Source organism: Ambystoma mexicanum, chromosome 12 (genome assembly GCF_040938575.1).
Source record: "Ambystoma mexicanum isolate Mex_15411 chromosome 12, UKY_AmexF1_1, whole genome shotgun sequence".
Taxonomy (NCBI): Eukaryota; Metazoa; Chordata; class Amphibia; order Caudata; family Ambystomatidae; genus Ambystoma; species Ambystoma mexicanum.
This window is the reverse complement of record NC_090936.1, coordinates 159,801,460-159,828,362: the sequence shown is the minus strand read 5'-3', so window position 1 is coordinate 159,828,362 and position 26,903 is coordinate 159,801,460. Positions and strand designations below refer to the sequence as shown.

At 44.3% G+C, this 26,903-nt stretch overlaps 1 protein-coding gene across 2 annotated transcripts in view; it reads left to right on the top strand.

Annotated features, from left to right (window-relative positions):
- The first annotated feature begins 2,688 nt into the window (after positions 1-2,688).
- Positions 2,689-26,903, top strand: part of BEST3 (bestrophin 3) — a 469,126-nt gene continuing 444,911 nt past the window's right edge. Inside the window, exon 1 of one of the 2 annotated variants that reach the window (XM_069628231.1) lies at positions 2,689-3,013. In XM_069628231.1, coding sequence (XP_069484332.1) covers positions 2,862-3,013 — 152 coding nt within the window. In that variant the 5' untranslated portion in view covers positions 2,689-2,861. The remainder of the gene's footprint in view (positions 3,014-26,903) is intronic. The other variant, XM_069628232.1, reaches the window with a different exon arrangement.

Below are 26,903 nucleotides of genomic sequence, written 5' to 3'. Positions count from 1 at the left end.
GGATGACTCCAGATCCAGAGAAAGTGACCGCGCTCCCCAAAGCTAACTCGCCAGCGAATGTCTCAGACCTACGATCATTTTAGGACTCGCCAGCTACTGTAGCAGGTTCATCTAAGACTTTGCATCCGTAAGCGAGTGAGCCCCTAAGAGCTTTGACAAAACAGCAAGCAACATTTGATTGGACAGACACATGTCAACCGGCATTTGAAACGATTCTACAATGTATAGCGGACGCAAAGAACATGGTGTACTTCAGCACATCAAGGGAGACGCAATTGGTTGTGGACGCAAGTCCCGTCGGTTTGGGTGCCATCTTGACGCAAATTGATCCCAGGGGCAGTGGGACATGCCATATTGTTTACTATGCTAGTAGAAGTCTGTCGAGGACCGAACAAGCATACACGCAGGCCGAAAAAGAAGTACTGACTGGGGTGTGGGCCTGTGAACATTTTCATTTATTCTTGTATGGGAAGCCTTTCACAGTGGTTACGGACCACAAAGCCTACTTTTCATTTACGGGAACCCTCAAGCAAAAATGCCCCACAGGATTGCGCGGTGGGCTCTGAGACTGCAGGACTACAGCTTCTGCATCGTTCATCACCCTGGGAAGGAAGATAACCCTGCTGACTTCCTATCAAGATATCCATGCAAGAGCCCAATACCCAAACCCTCCATTGCAGATCAGTACATTCACTACATAGTACACACAGCCATTCTAAAAGGTGTTGACCTGCCGCACATCGCTCAAGAGACGGAACACGATCAGGACATGAAAATCATCTTTAGATGCATTGAGTCAGGACGATGGAAGCATGCCAAACAGGCGGGTGAATGCACCAAGCCCGACATTCAACAAGACATTCAACAAGACATCATTAGTTTGGTGGCAGTCAGGGAGGAAGGATTGTTGCTCAAAGAAACCAAGATAGTTATTCCCCAGACACTACAAAGAAAAATCTTGGAGCTTGCACATGAGGGACATGGTGGGATTGTGTCCACCAAAAAGATGCTACGGCAGAAAGTATGGTTGTGCAGCTGAATGGTCAGGTGGAGAAGATTCTATATCAGTTACTGCTTATCACAACACGCCACACAGTACCACCAGGAAAACACTGTCGGAAGTGATGTGTGGGCGGAACATATGCACTAGAATCCCACATGTCATGGTTCCAGGAGAAGACTACACGGGAGACCCTGAGATGACAGAGAGGGACATGAGTGCCAAAGAAACCATGAAGCAGCAAGCAGGTGGGGCTAGGAGAGCTCGTGAGCATGATTTGGAGATAGGTGATGCTGTGATAGTACGCCAGCACCAGACCCGCCAATATACTGCAGCTTTTGGTGAAGAACCATTGATGGTCACCCGAGTGAAAGGGTCTCTCGTCACTGCTGAAGGGGAGATGAGAGAGGTGACTCTGAATTCTTTGCATTTCAAGAAGATGCCTGAGGTCGTCATGGGCTAATCTCCGGCAGAGGAATCTAATGTACAGGAGTGGGATTCTCCCTATGAAGGTGATGGAGAGGACTCCAATGAAGATTAGGTCAGTTCACCCATGAAGAATGCAAATGACCCTCGGCAATGAACTGTGATGCAGAGGCCACAGAGGGCGCAAAATAGGCCTCAGAGACTCATAGAAGAAATGAACTGATTAGTAGTGTTTGTTAAGAAAAGGGGAGTTGTGACGTCTTGTGAAGTTAACACACAGGTCACGTGTAAGGGGCTGCAGGGAGCACAGGGAAGGAAAGGGGTTGGGCCAGGGAGGAGGGACAGTTACAGGAGGCACACGTTTGAATAAAGTTGTGCGATGTTAACCTCCATATGTCTCTGCTCCTCATTCCTTGTTTGGCATGAAGAAAGGAAGACCATAGCCCGGTCTTCCAGGGCATCAAAGTATCCTCACCTTCTTGTGGTGTTTTTTTCTCTCTGGGGGTGGTCTCTTTTTCTTGGTAAAGCAGATTTTTCAACCGCAGCTGGCATGATTTTAATGTGGCCCAGTTTATCCCCACATTTGATTTCAGTGCATGCAGAATTTACGCATTCGGTGCACTCCAGGATAAAGTGTAAGCAGTGCTTGTGTACATTGTGCTTTTTCTTTATTTGCAAGTCCATAAGGGGGAAAGCATCTTTTTAAAACTTGAATATTTTTCAATGCAGTGCATGAGAAGAGCCAGTCAATGCATAGGTTTTCTACGCGTACTGTAGTCCTGCAATGTGACTTTCCTCTCATTAAAGTACATTTAAAAGAACCCTCAAATACATTGTAACAAAACTAAAAAGAATGTTTTAACGAAATAACATGAGCATGTATAGACAACAGTAAATACGGATTAAAGGTGAATTATTGGTTTCTATTTTTCAAGAAATACAGGCGCGAGACAAGCTTTAAAAAGCTCTACGTGCCCATAATTAGGTACAGTGGAGAAACTTTGCTGAAAATGTTGGGGGACATGACCTCTGAAGAAAAGGTGCCCCATTCAAATGAATGGGGACAAAATAGTGTGCCATGAAAGTTGGGGGGGACAAACACCCCCGTCCCCCCTAAAATTACGCCCACCGTGCCCAAGTATCTCAGAGTCGGTGGAGCTCAATGGTAGTAACCCCCCCCCCCCCCATGTGGCCTTTAATTATTGTCATTTTCGATGTTAAACTCTCGGCTCAGTCCTGACTGTGCCCTGCGACCTCCTAAAAATAGACGCTGAACAGATGGCCGCGTGTGATGATGGTTCCAGATATTCGCTTGTTGCTGCTCAGGCGATGAAGCGAGGCCGCCAGGGTCCCGGGATACTGTTACGTCGCCGAAGGCCGAGCGTCCTTCCTGAGCCCCGCGCTTTCTTCCTGCGCGCCCGAGGCAGGCCGCAGGATGACGGTCACATACTCCAGCAAGGTAGCCAACGCCACCTTCTTCGGGTTTCACCGGCTACTCCTCAAATGGCGGGGAAGCATTTATAAGCTGCTCTACCGGGAGTTCTTCGTCTTCAGCACCCTCTACACGGCGCTCAGCTTGGTGTACAGGTAAATGGCTTCCGGCCGTCGCATGCAGGCCGCTGTTTACTAGCTGCGCCAGCGCTGCAGCAAGCCGAAACCGCCAACACTGTTGTTTACCTTGAGATATGCAACTGCAACCGGTGTGCTTTTAACAATCCCATTTTATACACAGTTTCATGGAATCGCTAAAGTGCGAAGACGTTTTGTTATCCAGCGTTGCTTTGATTCCAGCATTTTGTGAAAGCAAAAACAAGCCCTATCTGGCACGAAACTACATTTACAGCGTTAATGCTTAATTCAAATTAAGGATACACAGCCAACTTTTGGGGTGTCCTCCCATTGGACACAGTTTCTTCAATGAGTTTTGTTTTTGGGGACAGGGGCTGCTGGAATCTCTTATACATTATAATAATATTATATTGGAATATTATGAAATGAGTAACGCGACGAAATGGGTGGATGCAGGATAAAATGCAGGGATAAAATACTACATTCCTCGTTCTAGACATTTACCAAAAGAGTTGAATATTACACATTGGATGGAGTTCCTTAAAAAAAAAAAACAATATTGTAAATTGCGCAGAGGGCTGCTTATGCAGACATGTTAACATTGTTATGCCCCTGAGAGGGAGATTTCCCCACAGAAATCGGGATAAGGTCATTTCCCCATAGGATGACATTTGCGATATAGTTATTTCATGCGGGAGATAGTAAAAAATAGCACTATTTTTAGTTTCAAAATTTGGAGTCTCCCACCTAAATCGGGAGGGTTGGCATGTATGGCTTATGTTTGCAGAGTTAATGTTAATGTTAAAGGTATTTGTACCGCGCAACGTCCCCAACGGAATTGGTCCCCAGGCGATCTCGCAGATCTGTGAACAAGAACGTGGGGTGGGTTGGTAGGGTAGTAGGGTGAAGAGGGAGTAGGAAAGTGAGATAAGTGTGTTTGTTTGCTGACGCAGTGTGGCAAAGTGGGTGTGGTTTGCTGAGCGAGAAGATAGTTGTGTGGATTTTCATGTGCGTTTTGGTATGCAGAGATTTGAGCAATAGGGTTAGTGGGTTATATATCTCTTAGTCCTTATAAATCTTGTTATATGTGTCAGGTTGTCCTATTGGTAGGCATCATTTCCACTTTTCTTTACTATCCGTCTAATTGCTATGTGTGATGCGGTGGCACGTTCCCAGCTGTGTTGTTTGAACTTAGTGTGATAGGAAGGGGCGTCTCTTGTCCCCCACTCTGGTATTAGTGCTGTAAATTAGCAGTCACCTACTCCCTTGTTACCTATTTTCTGTTGGTGGTCCAATGTTGCCTGTATGTGCTGTGAAGGCCAAGGTGTTATTGATATATCGTCCTTGCCTTTCCATCCCTATCTATCTGTATTCATTCTAAGGTATCGTCCTATCATATCTAGCTCTCAAATTTATATGATATGATATGATATGGCTTTTATAACGCGCCTATATACACAAGTTTTTCAAGGCGCGACAAGACAAGGGAGGGGGAACAAAGGGGGACGGACAACGATCCTACTAGGCCAGGTGTCATTCAGATTGCGCAAGTGCGTGGGTAGGGAGGACGGGAAAGTGCAGTACATGGGAATAGATAATAAGTTGATATGCCGTAGGTTGTTCTTCTTTAACTTCTGTTTATGGGCGATAGTTTAGGGGGACCTGGGGGATCGGTTTCTGCAAAAAAAGATGAGTGAATTGGTAGTGGACACGCATTTACACCTCTCTTTTGCACTCTGCACTTCAAAAATGAGTGAACACTTCATACAGCTTAAGCATGACAGGCAGTGTTTTCAATGGATTCCTGTCAAAATTGACTGCTTTTTGCTGGAGTTGTAAAGACAGGCATAACACCTATACACCAGTCTTTAACACCTTCATTTACATAACTCTCAACTGACATGCTTTTGAAGGGGGTCACTCGCCTTGCACTCAGCTGACTCACCCGCCAAGCCCCTATACTCCCATTCACTTCTATGGGCTCTCCCATGCCCCCCGCACCCCAAAATCGGGTGTTTTCACCTGCCTTCACCACACAAAAGGTTTAGAGCTATGCATTATTGCTCCAGGGACTTGGAAAATGAGCCCCATTTTTTTGGGTGCCGAAATGGCTATCCGTATGAAGGTCTGATTTACAGTGTGCAGGTTTAAATGAGATCACCCACCGTATGTTATGGTGTGTTGATAGAAGGCTCTTAGTGGGACGCAATGGAACAGGGACGCTATAAAACAGTGGGGTTCATTTTAAAATTAGCAGTTGTAACGTTGGTCGTACCCTGCATGCATTTTGCATTCTTTGCAAAATGTCCTCCAGTGTGGGGGAAGATATTTAGTTGCAGTCACCCTGACTTCTGCTTCTGAAATCTCCCAAAAGACTCACCCCCCAAGAGATGTCTTTCAGAGCAAAATTCAAGAACCCTCACTTGTAATAAGGCACCTGGGTGGAACGCCAAAGCAATCTGCCAAAAGCACCCAGAAGCGATTAAGTTGTCACATGAGCCACTACAAATAAATAAGCATATCTGCGATTGAACAGTATTTAGACAATCATTAAATGAATAAGGCAGTTACTTAGATTTTCAAATGGCATTTCAATGCATGGCCTTACATTTAAGTTGATTCCAATCTCAGCAAGATGTTCTAGCTCCATGGCTTAGTTCATATTTACATAAATAGTTTTGAAGTAGTTATGCGTTATGACAATGAAGAGTTTCTTCAGCATGATCCATCATCTTGACTACCAGCATTTAATGCTGAACGGCATCAAGCCACCTATGTAGAATTTACACTCTATGACTTGTCTCCAAATTAGCCTCAGCATGAACCAGCAAGACCTCATTGGTTACGCACAATATAACCATACATCAGGGCGCAAAATTTGCACTCACCATTAGCCATTTGCCAGTGATAATTGACTCTTGGCGAGTAAGAATTGGTGTGCTGTCTATATGTGTAGAGATGAGGTGGCAAGTGCCTTTTCATGGCTGCAACTTGAAATTTGTACCCCTGTCATTCATGACATATTCCAAGCTACTGAGGGCAAAGGAAAATAGCCTGTGTGTTCATTTCTATTATAAAATATCCCTCTTTTGATGACTGCACACCTTAAAACAGCAAAGACATTTACAATGTTGGTAAGGCTGGATTTGAGCGGTGCTTTGTACTCTACCCCTCAAAAGTATTTGCTGACTCCCCTACACACAACACAGAACAGAGCAATACGTGCAATTTTGGGGCTAGGAAAGTTAAACTGTATCATCCATCGCCTAAATATAAATGCATCACAGCGTGCCCATGGGCCAGAGGATAGTCTTCAAGAAACCAACACGCTGGGGTATGCGGGGTCATCAGCCTACTTACCTCCTAGGTGAATTCCACCGGTGGTCAGAACCTGCATAGACCATAATGGTCTCCCAACAGGTTCATGTTAGGAAAGCCACCACACATTGACATTGTCAGGAACACTGAAGTACATTAGCAATTTTGGAATGTTCTTGAGTTGGTGGAATTCTGTGATTTTTGGCCAGGTGTATGGGTACACATAATTGATGGAAGGTGAGAACATCCCAGCCCATTGTGTATGATTCTTTCCCTGTCTTCTGTAACTCATGTCATGTTATGGTAATCTTGTCTAAAAGCGATTATGCAACAGCAGTGTAACTGCAAATGATAATGTTAGTTAGTTAGCTTTGGGGGTTCAGAACAGCTTATTTTGAAAAAAATGACTGTTACAGCTGTCTTCAAAAAGCTAATTATCAACCCACCACATCTCTCTTTGACAAGTGCATGTTTGAGTTTTTGTCAAGACACTTCATACTGCGGAAGACTCTGTTTAGTCCAATGCGATAAAATAGCTGAGAAACAATTATATATGAGATGACCATGCTCTTCAGTGGACTCATGTCGAATTTGACACTTCTTAAGAGGTAGCAGTGGAATCCAGCCACAGCCTCAACCTGAGAATGGCAACCTCTGGCTCTGTCTTTCATTCTTTCAGTCGGATTTCTCCCCCTTCTATGTGCTGCAATAAGAGGCGCTATGATTACCCAATTTAATGCTACTTCGTTTATCGAAGGCTGAAGGGCTGAGTCGGCACTACTGCAGGATTCTGCCACATCCATTCTGCCACAAAATAGCAGAGTTGTAGCTTTTTTGCCAAGTCATGCAGATAAGCTTCCCAATTGCATTCACTATACAAAAACTGTGCGAGACACATTTTCAAACACGTTGGCTGCCTGAATAAATCCTATCCCATTAATTCTGCTTTGTGTAAAATACACATAGGGCCTCATTACGACCCTGCTGGTCTGGAAACAACAGTGGCGATAAAACTGCCACTCCCGGTGTTTCCGGACCGGCGGAGTGACCCGGTGGGATTAACACCACCCGCCTACAGGCGGACATGGAAACACCGGTTCTGTCATAGACGGAACCGGTGTTTCCATGGTCCCCATCCCCATGGAGTCCTATGGGACTCCATGGGAATGGGGATTTACAGAATCCCGCCTCCGGAATTACCGGGTCACCGGGGTTGTAATGCCCCGGTGATTCCGGCAATCACGGAGGTGGAATGGTATTACGGGTCCGGCAGCAGCCTGCCGTTTTTTCCGGCACGGCTACTGCCAGACTCGTAATGAGGCCCATAGAATTATATGGAAAATAAGGGCACCAGCTGCTTACTTCCCTACCTATCCTGCCATATATAACTATAAAAAGGTGTCAAGCTTACTTGTCCATTGTTTATTTACTGCCCCACAAGCTGCCCAATTTTTATTTTCGGCCCCTCAACAGCCTGGTTATAGTGATTAGTTTAAAAACGTAGTTTGTAACAATACATATTGAAAATTAAATCTCGGAAGGGAAAGCTCTAAAAATACACCTTTTTATCTACTCAGCTTTGGTATTCCTTTAAGATAAGTTGGAAACTATTGTTGTTCTTGAGTGATAGCATTTGTGAATGTTATCTTTAAAGTGGCTTCCCATCTGCTGCCTCTGTGATATTCCTCGCCACTGTCCCACTCCTATCATCTCGTTCGTGCTTCCTACCATATACGTGTTCATGCATTTATTAAATCAATATAATTGTGGGACCCACCTTAGCTCTTCTTCCTGACTATTTCTAGTGTGTGCTTTATTTTAAAACCTTTTCCTCAAATTTTTCGCTTTTGGTTTTCAAATGTTGGTATTTTCAAACTCTCATCCTTCAAACTTACTTTCGAATTTAGCCTTCTTACATTTATTCATTAAATATTTTTGTTTTTACGAGGTTTCTCTTGCTCATAATTATCTTAGCATCAGTCATCCCTCAACCATTATAATTATACGAAATTGCAGAGGAATCTCAGACAATACATGGGCAGTTGGTTATGTTCATGTTTTGTCACTTTTAAGAATTGCCCATCTTCACTACAAGATTGAAGAAAGATACACACCATGTCTATCCATCTCATGAAGAATATGCAGAAATACTCTTAATTGTGTCCACTTGTTCCACTTACAATCCACACTGCTTTCCTTTTGACAGAAGAAAATGGGCAGGTAGCAGGTGCACAGTGCCTCTTCCTGTCAAAGCACATAGGCAATATCAAATTGGCATAAGTAGAGAACTTCAGAAGTGGTCGCTCTCCTTGTGATTGTGGTGCAGCTTTACGTTCTGTGTGTGACACATTGTGTGGTGCTTTCTTCAGTTTTCTCAGCTCTTCCCACGGTCCGAAAGTAGAGGGTCCTGAACAGGGCTGGCTCGGACCTGGCATTGGACCGAGAAGTCTCCTGACTACCTGGGTCCCTGGTGGCTGATGTGTTGCCCCACTTTGCGGTCTCTGCTACACCTGCTTCCGCCTCGGCTGTGTCTGGGCAGGGGGGAGCTACTTTCTCGCCCTGTGTTGTTTCTGGAGGTGGCCCATTCCTGTAATTTATAGTGCTAAAGTGTTCACACACGCCCCTGGAGTGTCCCTGCAAATAGTGTGCGTGTGATATTTCTTAGTGTAGCAGATTGTAGGCAATCTATAAACTGGTTGTGAATGGTCCTGTCTTTGGTGTAACACCGGATTGTTTAAAATTTCAACAACCGCATGGAGCGCGAAAAACACTGTTCGCAAGGAGGTCAGTTGCTGCAGTTACCTCTGTTACTAGTCGATAGTGGGTGACTGTTACTGTCAGTGGGGTGCTTGTAGCCTCTTCCAGCCGGTGTGATCGAGATTGTGCATGCAGGTATGTTGCAGCCATGCTCACGTTACTTACTGAGAAGCACTGACCAAGTAGAACAAGGCTGTGCTTCAGGAGAAATAAATACTCAAGGCATTGCGAGTGGCCTCGGTTTGGTTGGGGTTAGGCCTGAGATTATTGACAGCCACGAGTTGGGGTGTTTTCCAATCATATAATGGGCCCTTGCTGAGTGGCTTCTCCAGGGAAACAACTGATGCTCCCCAGGATTTAAACAGTGAGTAATTACACCCCCTGGCAGCTGTTGAGGAGTCTAATCACTGCTTACCATGTTTTCCTGGAGTAGTAGAGGATAGTACGTTCGGTATCCCTAATGGTAATGGTGTAAATTCAGAACAGACTGACGCTGCTCTCTGTGGAACCTTGATTGATAGTGGGACTACATTGTGCACAACTACTGTTCCTATATATACTGCAAGGTCTACTGACTAATGTGGTGATCCCTGCAATGCTGGGAATCCGGCGCAAGAGCGCAAAGAGGGAACATTTAAATTAACTATTTCATATGATTCTTTCCTAAACGTTTGTGAATCGGTGGAGACAGAGCATACTAAGGCAGTGCTAAAGAGTGACTACAATACCCCCATTTTTAATAGATATCAAACAGATCAGATGTTTACTCCATATTTACATCCAGAATCCATTCAATGTCAAATTGAGTCAATGGAACCTACGACTCTTTCTGCTTTACATCTAGTGCTTCTTTTATTGTTCCGCCTTCATGATAACATTCGTTTGGAAATGTCAAAGAATGTTTCTTAACTCTGTGAGAAACCTGAAGACCTTCTCACATTTACTCCCCAATGATCTTCTAGTGTTGTGGCCAGGGGAGGGTCATTGCTTGTGAATTCCACCCCTGGGGGTGAACAAATGAGGGAGGATTACCTGGGTGGAGGGTTCTTGGGAATTAGAATGGGAACGCCTTAAGGACAAGACACAGTATTTATCCCTTCCGAATCCTAACCTCTCCTCCCCTCCCTCAGTGTTCGTGGGCTATTGTCAACCCCATCAAATGGGTCTTTTTCCAACCGTACAAAATGATGGGGCCTGAAGGGGATATCAAAGAAGAACGTCTAACTTTGCTCATGCACCTTATGTTAGGTACAGTCCAGGGTCCAGACAGATTGAAGTATCACTAGCCTGCCAATACCAAATCCATTCTGGGTAGAAAGGAAGGGAAAATGCCCCTAAATCTGAAGAAATATTGTGTTCCCCCTTTTCTAACGATGACCCATCCTACACCCCCTCGCCTTTATATGCTACTGTGACTATACCTCCTTGACAGTACACAAAATACTGGGAAGAGGAGGAGGCTTCCTCGAGTAATGAAGATTACCTATGAGGAAAAACCACTGTGGTACTGGGACGAAGAAGAGGAAGCCTAGGAGCTTTGAATGTCAGGCATGTCCCAGTGAATGGCTTGATGAGAGTCAGGCAAGCCAATTAAAGGAGGCCCACCTGGGAACCCTCAACAAGGTACAGGTGTATAAAAGACAGAACCTCAGTAGAGCACGGAGAAAGCGCGAGGAGCAGCAGGAAGACCGTTCTGAGCTGAGTTTGTCCCAGAGAGAATGGTGTACCAAAGTGCAGGAGGTCTTCGGTGGGAAGCAGACAGTGTTGATGTGGCAAGGAAGCCGTGTCTCCACGGAGCCAGAAGGAACAGTAAAAGAGAATCGTGTGTGCAAGCCGTCTATTTCCTGTGGCCAGAGACTGCTCGTTATCCTGGCTGGGAGCACTAGCTCAGGCCTGTCCAAGGGGCAGGAGGAAGAACCCTGCCTTTAGTGAAGAAGCACGAGAAAGCCAGACGCTACCGCTGGTGAGTTTTCAAGCACGAGGGAAACTTGGCACGCGCTGTGTGTGTGTGTGTGTGTGTGTGTCGATACAGAGTAACTGAATGATCACATATAGCAGGCTCTTAGAAGCACAGAAGTGCAAGAGTGAAGGAAACGCCTAGCCGGTAATTGACAAACGAGCGAGACATTGTAGCGCATTCTAACTCCCGAGATCGCTGAATGAAAAGGGACGAAACTGCCAAGGGGAGCTGGCAAAGTGGGAGCAAAAATACAAAAAGCACATAACAGAAGTTTCGAGAAAGAACCCATAGGAGCGAATGATGATGCAAACAGAACTTTGAAAGAAGGTGAAGATCCTCAAACATTAGAGGGGGCCAGAGAGTTGCCCGGAATATGTGAACTGAACTGCCAAGAGAAAGAGGAGGCTGAGGGCAGAGCCAGGGTGAGTGGTTGTGTGACCTGTGGTGGTTGGACTGTGTGGTCTGAAACTGTGCCTAGACCAGGAAGCCCTAACGCATTGAGAAGATCCTTAGGCCTGACAGTGTGCGAAGCATAAAAGAGCCACTGGTTGCGTGACCTGTAATGGGTGGACTGTGGGGTCTACAACTGGGCTACGACCGGGGGGAGGGGCTCCATCAAAAGAAACATCAGGTGAGAAGAACCTGTGAGTGCTGTGCTGTGAAGGAGAACTGTGTTAAGCTTGGTGAAGTGAGACCTGAGTTTGAAGTACATACTCTGATGCTATTTTCTGTGAACTCTGTGATTTGTGAACTTTAGAAACATGAGGATTTCATCAACTAGTGCCTGAGATTTGGGGAAGGGAACCCTGAATTCTTTGTGCACCTTTGTGTTGAATTGAACTTGGTTATTAAAAGGTCATATGGATTGAAACTAGAGACTGAGCCAGCAGAAGGTACACGTCTTGCTAGATCCTGTGAAGAGAACTGTTTCCCGACCTGGAACGTGGGAGCTAGGGATTGCTCCAGACTGTGTTATCCACTTTTCAGTTGAACTATCCCCTCACTATAGTTTTCTCTTTGTTGTGAGGGCAAGCATAGGTTTGGACACAGCAGACTTTTGATTCAGACACTTTGGCTAGATAGGCATTTCACCCTTCCTGATATTACAAATAAAGTTTTTCAAACTGTGTTATCTGTGTCTGTGTCTCTCTCGATACCATGCCTGTCTCACACCACCTAAAAGTACTGCATTGTCTAGAAACGCTAGAAACATCCATTGTGGAAAAGGTCTCTTCCTCACTGATTATCAAAAATAATTTAGTAGGTGTGTGTGTACTTGGCGGGCTAGGGAGTGTTCTCCCCCTGAATGAGAGAGATCATATTCCTGCAGAGTCCAATCAAGGCATTTTAAATACTCACATATCAAATTGAGAAACGACATAGGCCAAACCCTAAAATGTTTTGCTTCAACTTGCTAACCGGAAACCTGTCTTGATAGCGACTTTACTATGGCTAACCGTGGCTGTCTTTCAGAAGACTGAACGGTCCCAAAAAATATTCATTTTAGTCGCATGACATGGTCTAATCATTCAAAAATGATTTTGCTGGATAGCTAACAGGCTGTCATTGTAGCGTTGAATGATATGAAATGTCAAGGTAGAAAGATTTTTCTTAATAACATTCCCCAAATGCTAAAGGGACCTGTTTTTAAAAAAAAATTCTAATAATGGTTCAGGTGACAGCCATCAACACTGCATGGTTGTTGGGGATGCAGATTTATCCAGAGGGAATAATGGCAGAACTGTAAAATAGCAGAATAATATTTCGGCAGAATTATATGCTAGGTTGATTGGCAACCCTGGTGTAGGAGTTAGGAGTTAGAGATTGCTTAACATCAAAAAACGCATTGAGAACCTGATCACATCTCAAATGATCAATTTACATGTACTTGGGGGGAAGAGGGGGGTTGCAGGACAATAAATGCAGAAGATCATGGCTTAATGCAGACTGTAGTTTACAAATGTATTACTGTCTGTCCTCAGGGAGATGCCTGTTAACCCTGAGAAAGTTAGTGAGGCCAGGGTGGCATACTAAAGGAGCATATGACCATGAGGCCTGAGATAGCAGAAGGGAAGTGGGAACTCCTGCGTGTAACAGCCAAAAACAATGACTCAAAATAGTTTTGAGCAGTGTGACCAAGAACAGAAGTTTGTTGGACTTGGGATGGGCACAAAAGAACATTGTATAAACCACCTGGTCGCCCTATTGTGTCGGTCACACATGGAGTCCTGCAACCCATAGGGGTCTACATAAATGCCATAATGCAACTGATAATCCAGAAGTATCCGATCGTCATTAAAGACACAACTTCTCGAACAAATTGAATACCATACGCATCAACAAGGATGACATACTAGTTACAATTTAGCATGCTTGGATTATACCTATCGTAGGATTATACCTATCGTAGAGAATCTGCTTCATATAGAACTCACATTACCATGCTCAAGATGTTTCTTAAATTCAACCTTGAAAACAATGTGTTCTTATTTAATGACCAATATTATGCTCAGGTAAAAGGAGTAGCGATGGGGGCCAAGTATGCCCCATCCTTGGCCAATTTGTTTATGGCACAAATGGAAGAGAAACACATTCTGAACAATATGCAGTACAAGTCCAAAATTGTGATCTGGAAAAGATTCATAGATGATGTCTTTATGATTTGGTTGGGCTCCACACCGGAACTACTACAATTTCTTGCCTTGCACATATTAACAATAACACATTTGGTATTAAATTTACAGCACTACACAGTACTTCAAATATTGATTTTCTTGACCTCACAATCTTTATAGAAGATGGGCTTATCAATACTAAGACATTTCGCAAGATATCTGAGGCAAATTCCACTCTATTTTTTACTAGTTGCCATCAGTCATCGACCATTCAGAACATCCCGAGGGGTGAATTTTATAGGGCTTGTAGGAACTGTACCAAAGATCGAGATTTTGAACGTGAGTGTGCACTTTTATCTACCAGATTTAACCAGAGAGGCTATTCCAAAGAAAGCATAAGCAATAGTCTTAGTGGATATCGCACTATGGATAGAGCCACCACCTTGCAGCCTAAAAAACATGCATCTGAGATTCAACCTACTGTTGATGTGATTACCAAGTTTTCCAGGGATTCAAAACATTTATACCGATTACTGAACAGACATTGGAACATACTATTACTTGACAAGAATATTAGACCTTTTTGGCAGACAAATCTAGATTTATATTTACTAGATCAGAGACATTGGGCCTCATTACGACCCGGGCAGTAAGGGATTACTGGTACTGGTAAGGGCACCGGTACCATTAATCCCTTACCGCCCTATTACGAGTTCCCTTTGCAGGTCCTCCCTTAACGCCTGGTTTTACCAGGCGTTAAGGACGGGACCTGCAAAGGGACTTTGGTGCTAATAACGGTACCGCAATTTGCGGTACCATTATTAGCACCTTCCCCATTCCCATTGAGCCCTATGGGGGCTCAAATGGAAATAGGGAAGGATCCTGGTGAATGGGGAATTACCGCCCCCGCCAACCTTGGAATGGGCGGTAATAGCTCCATTCACCAGGGCGGAGTCGGTAAGGGTTTGGAGGCAGCCATGGCGCTATTACGCCATGGTTACCTCCAAACTCGTAATGACCCCCATTACGTGATAAAATCAGTCCTTCATTTTTACAGATCAGGAATGTATTACCTAGTAATAATAGAACATGGTTGTCTCCTATTTCTAGTTTTGTAAGGTTGCTCAGAATCCGTAATGATGGAACCAGACTTGGGCCCGTAGTGTAGCTGGAGAATTCTTTCTACAAATTTAACCCTCTGAACACCCAAGGTAAATACAGAGGGATCTATTAGTTGAAAGATAAGAAACACCACACGAACGACCAGGCTCTGCAGAAAAACAAGATGAACAGTTTAGATCACAGAGTCTATAAACAATACACTAGGTAAGAAAGAGCAGTCAATAACAACTGACTGGACGATAAAAAATTTCGGGGTGCTCTGGTCAAAGAAACGAACAAGACTGGGTCAAGATGTGGGCTAAGAAAAAACATAAGAAAGGGGGTGAGGTTTTTTAGAATAGATTGGAAGAACAGTAGGAGGCAAAAGAAATTGAAGATTTACCACTGGTCCTGATATAGACAGAGTACCAAGTTAACACCCAGTGTACTAGTACCTGAACCAACGACACGAGGACGCCCAAGTGGAAGGAGGCAGTCTCCAGTCCCAACCCTATCCTGCCAGCACGAGGACGCCTAACGACTCAGCGCAGGATGGCAGTCTCAAGTTCACCGCTTTTTCTTCTAAGTACACTTGGGTGTGATTGGTAAGCTTTCAGGACCAAGATGAGGTGTCGCTTGAGGAGGTAAAAATGACACCAACCCAGTGGACAAGAGATGGTAAGTAAGTGTTCCAAGTTCAGTACACGTGTAGGTAAGCAAATCCAAAAGCGGCAGGCAGAGACTTGTAAGGAAGCGTTCCGGGTTCGGTACATGTGGAGGCAAGCAAATCCAAAGCGGCAGGCAGAGACTTTGTAAGTAAGCGTTCCGGGTTCGGTACACGTGGAGGCAAGCAAATCCAATTCGGCAGGCAGAGACTTGTAAGTAGCGGTCCGGGTCACAAGGATACCAAGGGAGGGGAAAAGGAGCAAAGGCAAGGCAAAAGCACAAAGGAATACACGAAACACAAGACGTAGTCGCAGCTGATTACAAAATCCGAAGCGAAGAATTGGCAACCCGGAAGTCTTTATATAGGTTGCCATGGAAATCATGTGCCTAACGTAGTCTGTAGTCGCCATGGCAACCCGGATCCATTGATCTTATGGATTCGGGTATGGCAAGAGTGTTGCTCCACGCTCTGTTGTTTATTTCTGTGAGCAAAAGAACGAAAAGACAACCGACCAGGTCGGAACCAGTCAGGTTTTCATAAATGTGGAAGTTGCTCAATGTGTAAACATGTGGACAGCAAGGTGACCCAGCATATAGAAATCAATGGACAAAAAGTACAGATAGGTGACTTTATCAACTGTAGAACTACTCATTTTGTATATGCACTGAGATGTGTTTGTGCAAAAACCTATATTGGTTCCACTATCAGACAAGTACGTTTTAGAATTCGTGAGCATTTGGCTAGCTTAAGTAGCCAGGGTGCAAGACTGTCCCTTGCGGTCCATTGGCAAACCAAGCACCGAAGAGATAATAAGGAAGATATCCGTTTTGTGGGACTGAAGAAGGCTAAATTGGGCAAAAGAGGGGGTGACATCACCCTTAAACTGAGACAAATGGAAGCTAAATTTATCTGTCTTTTTCGATGTACACAAACAGGTCTCAATACCGACAAAGAGATGCATGTATTTCTATGATAATCTTATGATAATGGAGAGAGAACACCAGGCATAATTATGCAACTATTTAAGTCTCTTCGTATTGAGGAACATAATCCCTATATTTGGATTGATTGATCCAACCTCAACGATTCTAGCTGTAGAGTTAATCATGATTGTATAGTGAATCACATCCTCAAGAACAGCTGCTGTGGTCGATGACAGATTACTTAGCCAACAGGATAAGGATGTACACAATAACATTTCTTATTTTCATGATACTCAATTTATATCATTTTGTTCATTATCATTATGATCTGTAACATTAAATGAAGGTGTGTCATGCACCATGGTGCTTGGGCGTCACACCCAATGTCACCATTTTAAGGTTTGAACGCTACTATACACTCGTCTTTAACATTTGTCTTCATTGGCATTAACGTAGAGGTCATGCGCCTATCCATGACACTACTTTCTCACATGCTTGCGTAACTGAATGCTGACTACATTCAGCGCGCATGCGCACTTACAATACACTAATATGCAACAGAGCATGTTCAGTAGATCAGTATCGCTGTCCACGCGACATGCGCAGTATCGCTTAATTCATGATCATCTTAAGCCTCTGTCAGTCAGTATATAATACGCCGCGGTGAGCGGACTCGCCCCTATTTTTCAAGCGTAATTCGAATTGGGATTGAACCCAGATATACGGGTAAGTGTAAGATGTTAACATAGGGCTATTTAATTAAGGATGACATTAATGGTCTAGTAATTTGCTGATTGGACATTTTCTCTGTATTTGGCAGACCATCCTTAATGAGAATAGCGCAACTGGCGCCCAGATCTAATCTACCATAATTGACTATTTTTTATACGAGAGACAGAATGCAACACAATACTGCATGGTGAGCATGCAACAATTCGGTTCATTATAATATTATGCAGTGCATAACATTAATGCTTATCTACTTTTAGGTCTTCTTTAGCAAATTATTTTATTTCTTAACAGTATATCACCGATGACAAAAATTCACGCCTCATAGAACTAACTCTGCAACTACATCTCATTTGAATCTACATATCTGATATTGATAGGATGTGCGGTGAGATAGCACAATTTTAATTAGACACCACGTATAATATAACGTTCATCGGACAATGTCAATTATAACACATCTTTAACACTGTCAGCCCCAACAATTTAACATATACTGTCTGGTTCCTAAAGTCCTTCATTAGACATTTCAGAATACTAACTTATCTGCAGTAACAGCACAATACATATCTTCAACCTCATACACATATATAAATGGGACACTTTCTAATGGTGATGTTTTGGGGTGATGTCCACGCATGGGTGATGCATGACACACATGGAAAATGACATTATTAACCAAACATTTTACTTAATGAACATTATTTACACATTTGTAATGTTTTGTCATTCTATCTTCCTTTGCTCCCTTCATACTACTAATGTGCGCGTATCTACTCAACTGGGTATGTGAACCCTATTTTAATTTATCTCATACTACTGTTGTGTGTAATATTATTATGTGATATTGTTTTTGATAATTTGATGTGATACTATTATTTCTGAATGCATTATTATTTCATTTGTCAGCCTTCAGAACAACTCGATTGTCGAAACACGTGTCGGCTGACACCTTTAGACAATAAACACTTTGTACCCATGGACTTTGAATGTTTATAACATGACTATATATATTATTTACAAACATAGTCTAATTGAATTAACCTAAGGAAGAGTGCGATTTGCGAGTCATTCATCTTAAAACGTTACCACATTTTGGGTGTGAGTAGGCTTGCCCAGATATTGACCCTGACAACGCAGCTCAAATCCTAATATTGGGACGTGTTTAGCGCACACACCAGGTTTTTTGCCTACCACCTACAATTTAGGTCTGCAGCTTGTATACTTCTATTCCCCATGATTAAGTCAACAGGCAGTGAAATGGTTACTGTTAAAGGAGAATGAAGTGAGAGCTTTGAAAGAATGGATCATGCTAATTTTGGAGTTTATAGCCCAGAACTCTTATTTTGAACATCAGAGAAAGCTTTTCTTGCAAACCAGTGGTACTGCCATGGGGGCTATCATGACTCCCAGCTATGATAACACTTTCATGTAGAAATTAGAATGCTACCATATTATTTTTCATCCAGCAGTGCACAAATATATACGTTACTGGGGTAGTTACATTGACAATATATTCTAAGTATGGAACAACACTCCTGAAACACTTCAATCCTCAACTACGCTACTTAGATGTACAGATTTCCCCAGAAGCACCAGGCTTCAACACCTCCTTATATCACAAACCTGCCGACTGCAATATTCTGTTACATAGAATGAGTTTCCACCCTCCATCGACCATCAGAAGTTTGCCATACAGCCAATTGCTGCCAGTCAAACGAATAGTGAATACTGAAAATGAATGTAAAGAAGAACTTGACAAAATGTCACTAAATTTAAGGGAAGGGGATATTCAGATGTGGAATTAATTAAGAATTAACAGATGCTATAAATAAAGTAGAATGCAAGGAAAGGTCCTCCTTGCTGATTCCAAAAACATCTTCTGCTCTGGAACAGAAACCACTGGTATTTGTTAGCAAATACAGGGTCCAATCGACAAAAATAAAAAAGTCAATATTAAAACACTGGCCGCTACTGAGCTGTAATAACAAGTTACAGAATTTGTTCATAGAGAAACCTATTTTTGCCTTCCAGAGGAGTAGTAATTAGCAAGACCTGCTGGTTAAAATTGCGTACAAGAACCCAAAATACAGAAACCCAAGAACAAAGGGATATTCTCTTGCTTATTGTGTAACAGCTCCAACAACATCATTAAGGCTCATTTTGTGACACATTCCAAACAGGGAAAAATATCAAATTGCGAGGCTATGACATGTGCAATTCATACAATGTGATAAATTCAATCAAATGCCCATGTGACATTCGATATGTAGGCCAGACCAGCCGTAAAGCTTGGATACGGTGGAACAAGCATAAATCAAACATCAGAACACATTGTCACGCACCTACCAACCTGCCGCTTGTGGAAACCACTGCAAAACCGGTGCCATTGAATAGGCACTTCACATTCTCCTGCTACATGCTGCCGCAGTCTAGTTGTTCATCTATCATGGCAGCCTTCCGTCCCTTTTTAGCAGTTCCGATCCTTTTTAGCTGTTCTGATTTCGGAGCACCTCGCGTTGCAACCCTGCACGCTACTTAGCTACTTTGGGGTCTGACGCTCAGTGTTTTCCTGTCTGCTTCTGCAGCTACTATCGCCTTTGCCTAGCCAACTTCCGCTCCCTTGTGTTTTCTGGCAGCTCTCGCTCATTTTCTTCTCTCTCGGGTCTTGCTTCCGCTCTGCTTCCTTCTGTCTTTGGCGGCTCCCTAGCTCTGCCTCCCCTTCGATCCTTGCCGCTCTGTCCTTTCTTTCCGGCGTTCCCTCTAATGCCTTACCTTTTTGCTCCGGTCCTCTCCAGACTCTGTTTTTCGTACTCTCCGTTCTGTCTTCTCTCTCTCTCCCTCTCGCTTCGTCCACCGGAGAGCATATACTTTCTATGGCTACCTTAGCCGTTCACCGCATCTTAGCCCGTGCACCTGCATGTCCTGCTGCTGTGTTTTGCACGTTGTTCTTTGAGAGACTGTCCCTTTCCTTCGGGTTAGTGGACTGACCTGCTACTCATTATTCCATTCCATCAAGGAGCGGTCCATATCTACCAAGGAGGTTTTTTCCAATGTTCCCGACTTCGGAACTCATCTCGTCTGGTTGCTCTGTAAGGAATTACAACTCTTCCGAGGTTTTTTCTGCCAACCGGCTTTATCCTCTGATTGGCTTCCTCAGGAAGGTGTCCCTAGTCGGTCTCTTGCACTAAGACAGCATAGTGGCTTTGACTCGAGGGAAGCCATACCTCTTCAATAAAAAAGGAACATATGCAGAAAAAAAGGCAAGAATCCTCTGAGCAGTTCAGAAGAATCAGGTGAGGAGGAGGGGGATTTGTCTGAACGGAGGACGACCAGGGGGATTCTGACACACACAATCTATACGCAGCAGTATCAAAACACTTTGAACAACATATACACCAACTGTCGCAGATTACATTCCAGATTTTCTCAATACCTTAGACATAGGTCTGAATATCAACAAGAAGTTAGAGCAGAGAGAGAATCTTACTGGATTGACATCATCATCATCTAGGGATGATAATCTAGAAAGATTAATATCTAAATTAGAAAAACTAATCAGGTGAGAAGTATCGCAAAAATTGCATGCTACAACGCTAGCGCAGTACTTCAAAAGTAAAGAGATACTTAGAGGGCTCAGAGTTTACCTCAAACCAACATTATGCAGAGAGAACCAGGCATTTGTTAAAAGATGGGAACAGATACTCAATAAATGCTCACTGGATCTAATTCTATTAACAATTGAGGAATTATCCAAATCTTTAATTTCTATCAATCTGGAATTTGAAGATATTTCATTACAACTTTCCAAACTGATAACTGGTGATGAATTAAAACAAACAAACGTGAAATTGAACAAAGGAAAATTAGGAAATTCCAGAGGGACACTTTAGATTATGCACGCGATATTGTATACTCTTGCCAGGAATACTACAACAATTTAAGACCACAGAGAACACCAGCAAAACCTCTCAGACATCTGAATCAACAAGACAATACTGACAGTTCTGATGTAACAAGTGGTGAATGTGAGAACACCACCAGTGAAAATCAACCACCAGTAAGAGAAGCCGAACCATCAAACCCATCTACTTCAACAGCAGCCACAAGTGGACCCCTTCCTTTTTTAGAAGGAGGTGAAAAACCTGCAGAGGGAAAAAGAAAGCACAGGTAAAAAAACAAATAAAGTACTCCATTATCTTTAACATCTCATCCAACCATCTTATCAAAGCACAAGAGGACACCCTGAACTTAGGTATTTCATTCATTCTGACTAACCATACAACGCTCTTTGAAGAAGAAGTCAACCTGTTTAAATTGATTTGCAAAATGGAACTAAAAGTCTTTTTTGACTCAATTCCTGAGCCTCCAATACAATGAAAACAACATCAGTTTCTGGAAATGAAGAAAAAAAGTACATTTCATCCACAGATTAATCACCCAGCCATCAATTTATGCAAGCACAAAACTATCAAAGAACTTAAACGACTGAAGTATGGCACGGCTAACAAGCTTAACATCAGGAAGCACCAACTAAAATTAATTAAAGAACTATCAGAGGATAACACCATTATGCTGAAACCAGCAGATAAAGGCGGTGCGCTTGTTATGATGGACAACGAAATGTACAACGAAGGATGTCTCAAATTACTAAGGGAGGAAAGGACATATATGATACTAGATAATGATCCAACTATGGCCATCAAGAAGACAATTGATAAAGCACTTGACTATGACTGGATATCGGACCATTGTTAGGACACTCACCTGGGAACAGGAACGTCCATATCCTCGCGGGCGGGGTGATGCCTGGCGGCATTACCCGCGGTATCGTCTTGGCCGAGGGTGCATTCTCCGAGGTCATCGCTCATTTGGGGTACCTGCCCGCTCCGGGCGAGTCGGGGTGCATGCGTTCTTACGCGGGGACGGCAGGGAACGGGCTTGTGGTTCAAGCCTCTTTTCCATGAATACCTTGATTCCGCGCATGCGCCGACTCGCATTGCGGGTCAAGCCTCGCTTCCATGCCGAGTCACTATAAAGAAGCTTCCTGGTTTTGTACTCGCCGCGTCTCAACGCGGTTTGGTCCTGACCTCCCGCTCGCTTCTGGATTACCTTGTCCTTACTTGGTTACTCCGCTTGCCTTCCTTGTTCCCTTCCTGTTTGCCCTTTCATCTCCTGTCCTGTTGGTCTGGTTCCTTGGTTTGGGGTCTGGCTTCCCTGGGTTGGGCTTAGTCGGTCCTGGTCTGGAGCTCCCCTTGTCCCTTCCTTGCCGCCTTACCCCTTTCCTACCTGTCCACCTCCCCTAGCCTGAAATCCTTCTCTGCTTTGTGCTTGGGTACCAGTGCCTCTACGGTGCCTTTACTGCTGCCATACTACAGTCTCGGCTGCCTTCTTCCACCATCTTCGAGAAGGTCTTCTGCAGAATCAAGCAACGCACTCAAGCTTGCTGTTTACATCTACCGACCTTCCCTGTTCAGTGCTTGCACTGTTCTGGCGCCACGTCAATACAGGGAAGTGTCCATCCGTGGCGTCAGGAATTGGACCCATTTTCAATCCTGCAAGTCAGGACGGGACCTGGGCCGGTTCTAGGCGTTACCCTGTCATCTTTCGTTCTGCAATCAACGTCCTGGCGACCCTGGCACGCAAGCCTTCAGGAAACACAGGTACGCAGCGTCCACGGGACGCACACTTTAACAGATTGAGACACCTAACCTCCAATTCGGACCCAGAGATGGAGGAATCCTCTGATCTCAGAGACGAAATCAGATCTTTAAGGGCTGAAATGACAGCGCTTCGTCTAGAAAATGAGACACTACGTCAGATGGTGGTGCATAGGACCAGCACCACAACTCAGGCTGATTCTGCCATGGCACAGACGACACCCATGAAGTTTGATGGGGATTCTAGAAGAGTGGCCGAATTTTGTAACCATTGGAAGATACATTTTTTGTTCCGGGCTTCCCATTTCACCGACGAGAAGGCGAAGATTGGGTATATTCTAGGGAATTTAACCGGAAATGCGCTGGCATGGGCAGCTCCTTTGGTGTCCTCAAACAGTCAAATTCTGAGTGATTTTGCCGCCTTTGAGAAAGCGTTCCTGGAAGTGTTTCAGTCACCTAACTTGGCCGCCACTGCACAAAATCAATTGATGGATTTAAAGCAGGGTTCAAGCGATCTGATCACATACATCGGTCGGTTCCGTCAATTGGCGGCGGATTCTCAATGGCCGGAAGTAACACAAAGGACGCTTTTTCGGCGAGGCCTGAGGGAGGAGTACAAGGATGAACTTCTTCATATACCAGAACCGGATACTCTACAGGTACTTCAGGAACAGGTTCTTCGAATCGATCACCGTTTGGCTGAACGGAAGGGAGAAAGACGTCGGTTGGAGAGGACGTACTCCAGGTCTTTACCATTACCTGCTGGTACTTCAAGTACATCAGAGTCGGGTCCGGAACCCATGCAATTGGGGGCACTCAGAGGACCTTTATCCGCGATGGAGAGGAAACGAAGAAGGGACTTGAACTTATGCCTGTATTGTGGTGCCGCCGGGCACTATTTGGGTACTTGTCCGTTACGACCACTCAGGAAGTCGGAAAACTAATAGGCCTGTCATGTATAAGGAAGGCAATGACAGGCCCACCGTTTAAACCAGTCCTTCCGGATACCGATGGTTTCTTACTGCCCATGTCACCCGCAGCCCTCTTGGTACTCCGAATTAAAGTATTGTGGCAGGACAAGTCAACCGTAATCATGGGTCTTCTGGATTGTGGAGCATCTGGCAATTATATCGATGTTGAGTTCGTCAAGAAAAACCAGATACCCCTACTTAAGAAGAATCAAGCTACACCGATTGAGGTCATTGATGGTACACCTTTGTCTTTTGGTCCCATTCAACATCACACTGGAGTTCTGCAGTTGTGGATCAATGAACATCAGGAAAAGATATCTTTGGATGTGATTAAGTCACCATCTTATCCAATCGTGTTGGGTTTACCCTGGTTGTTGTATCACAACCCTAAGATCAATTGGGTAACCCGTACATTGACATTTAATTCTGATCGTTGTTTACTGGATTGTTCCTCCTCAGGGTTATCTGCTGGGATATCCACAACTGCCACACAGACAGAGATGAATGGAATATCATATGTATGCCAGATATCTACCGTACCATCTGAATATGCAGACTACTCTTCTGTGTTTTGGGAACCAGGGGACATTCCTCTGCCTCCTCATAGAAGTTTTGATTGCGCCATAGATCTCTTGCCTGATTCTGTGATTCCACATGGACGAGTGTACACCTTATCCCCACAAGAAAGAACAGCCTTACAAGAATATCTAAACGACTGTCTTCAGAAAGGGTATATCACCCCTTCCAAGTCTCCTGCAGGATTTCCGCTGTTTTTCGTTAAGAAAAAGGAGGGCACTTTACGTCCCTGTGTAGATTATCGGCAGTTAAATGATCTTACTCGGAAGGACAGATATCCGTTGCCTCTAATACGTGACATCCTGGAATCCTTGCACTCTGCCAGTATATTTACTAAGTTGGATTTAAGAGGGGCATATCATCTGGTACGAATTAAGACTGGTGATGAGTGGAAGACGGCTTTTAAGACACCTTTGGGGCACTATGAATATCGTGTAATGCCTTTCGGACTATGCAATGCCCCAGCCGTTTTCCAGCGTTTGATGGATGACATATTTTCGGATTTATTCGGAATATCAGTGTGGGTATATCTAGATGATATACTGATTTTTTCGAGAGATAAGAAGGAACACATATTACATGTCAAAGAAGTTCTCAGCCGTTTACGTCAGAACCACTTATATGCCAAGGCTGAGAAGTGTATCTTCAATCAAGACAAGATTGAGTTTCTTGGGTACGTGATTGGCAGTTCTGGCATACAGATGGACCCAACTAAGTTACGGGCAATACAAGAATGGCGACAACCTAATGATGTGAAGGCCCTTCAGCGATTCCTTGGATTCGCCAATTTCTATAGGCGCTTTATACCAGGTTTCTCGACTCTCACAGCACCTTTAACCAGTTTAACCAGCAGTAAGACGTTGTTTGTGTGGAATGAGGAAGCTACTAATGCGTTTGAACATCTCAAGGAAGCCTTTAGCACCTCTCCAATTCTATGTCATCCCGACGAGAGTAGACCATTCATTGTGGAAGCAGATGCGTCGAATTTCGCCGTTGGATCTGTTTTGCTACAGAAGGACCCGCAGTCAGATGTTGAATTCCCAGTGGCTTATTTTTCCCGAAAATTAACGTCAAGCGAACGGAATTATGCCGTGATTGAGAAAGAACTTTTAGCTATCAAATTAGCTTTTGAAGAATGGCGCCATCACCTTTTGGGAGGCCGGTTTCCTGTTGAGGTCTGTACCGACCATAGAAATTTACAGTACCTACGATCTCTTCAATGTCGCACTTCCCGCCAGGCCCGTTGGGCGTTTTTCTTTTCACATTACGATTTCACAATCTCTTACATACCCAATGCTCGGAATCTGAAAGCAGAAGCATTGTCTCGCTCTTTGGAAGACATCAAGCAGGACAGCCAGAATCAGCTATTGCTAGCCCCGAAGCATTTTTTGTTTTCCATGTTTCATTGTCTGGACACGTTCTTACAGGAAACAGCGGCAGACCCCTACAGAACGGAACTATTGAAGTTACCCCAAGTTAGGGAGAACGAGGGGTTGCTCTTCTTCAGTGGGAGATTGTATGCACCTACCGACTCTCTTCGGATTGCCATTTTGCAAGCATTTCACGATTCGAAGATTGGGGGCCATCGGGGCATACGTGCAACTCAAGAACTTGTCGCCAGACAGTTTTGGTGGCCAGGATTGGCTAAACAGGTTAAACAATACGTGGAATGTTGCCCAGTATGTGCTCAAGTAAAGATACCCAGAAGGAGGCCACTCGGTCTACTCCATCCCATCGAGACACCGCCATATCCGTGGCATACCATAGCTACTGATTTCATAGTGGAACTACCACCTTCCGAGGGCTTCACATGCATAATGGTAGTAGTTGACTGTTTTTCCAAGATGGCTCATTTTATCCCCTTCATTAAAGTTCCCTCTGCTAGTTCCATGGCTCGAGCATTTCTGCACAACATTTACCGGTTACATGGACTACCCGATAAGATCATCTCGGACCGTGGTTCCCAGTTCATATCATCCTTTTGGAAACAGCTGTGTCGTCACCTGGGCATACATCGGGCGCTTAGTTCCGGCTATCATCCACAATCCAACGGACAGACGGAGAGGACCAATCAGACGTTGGAACAGTATCTGCGCTGTTTTTCCAACGCCTCTCAGACCAACTGGGCACTGCATTTGGATTTAGCTGAGGTAGCTTATAATAACTCGATCCATTCTGCAACAGGATTAAGCCCTTTTCTTTGTTCCTATGGACTCAATCCTAGACTTTTTCCGTTTGCTCCTGTACGACCTAGCACGGTTCCCTCTGCTGATCAGCTGATTCAAGAGATCCGAAGACTGCATGCTCAGGCGACTGGTACCCTGGTTAAGGCACGTGAGGACATGAAGGCTCAGGCAGATAGGAGGCGTACCCCTGAACCCACATTTAGGGTTGGAGGGAAGGTATGACTTTCTTCCAAGAACTTACCTGTTCGCAACTTACCTACGAAACTTGCTCCCCGTTTCCTAGGGCCTTTTCGAATTACTAGACGGATTTCCCCAGTGGCATTCAAACTGGATTTGCCCCCATCCTGGCGGGTGCATCCCGTTTTTCATGTCTCCTTGTTTAAGCCTTACCTGGATGACCCCTATGGGCGCTCGGGCTCCCGTCCTGCGGCCATTGAAGTACAGG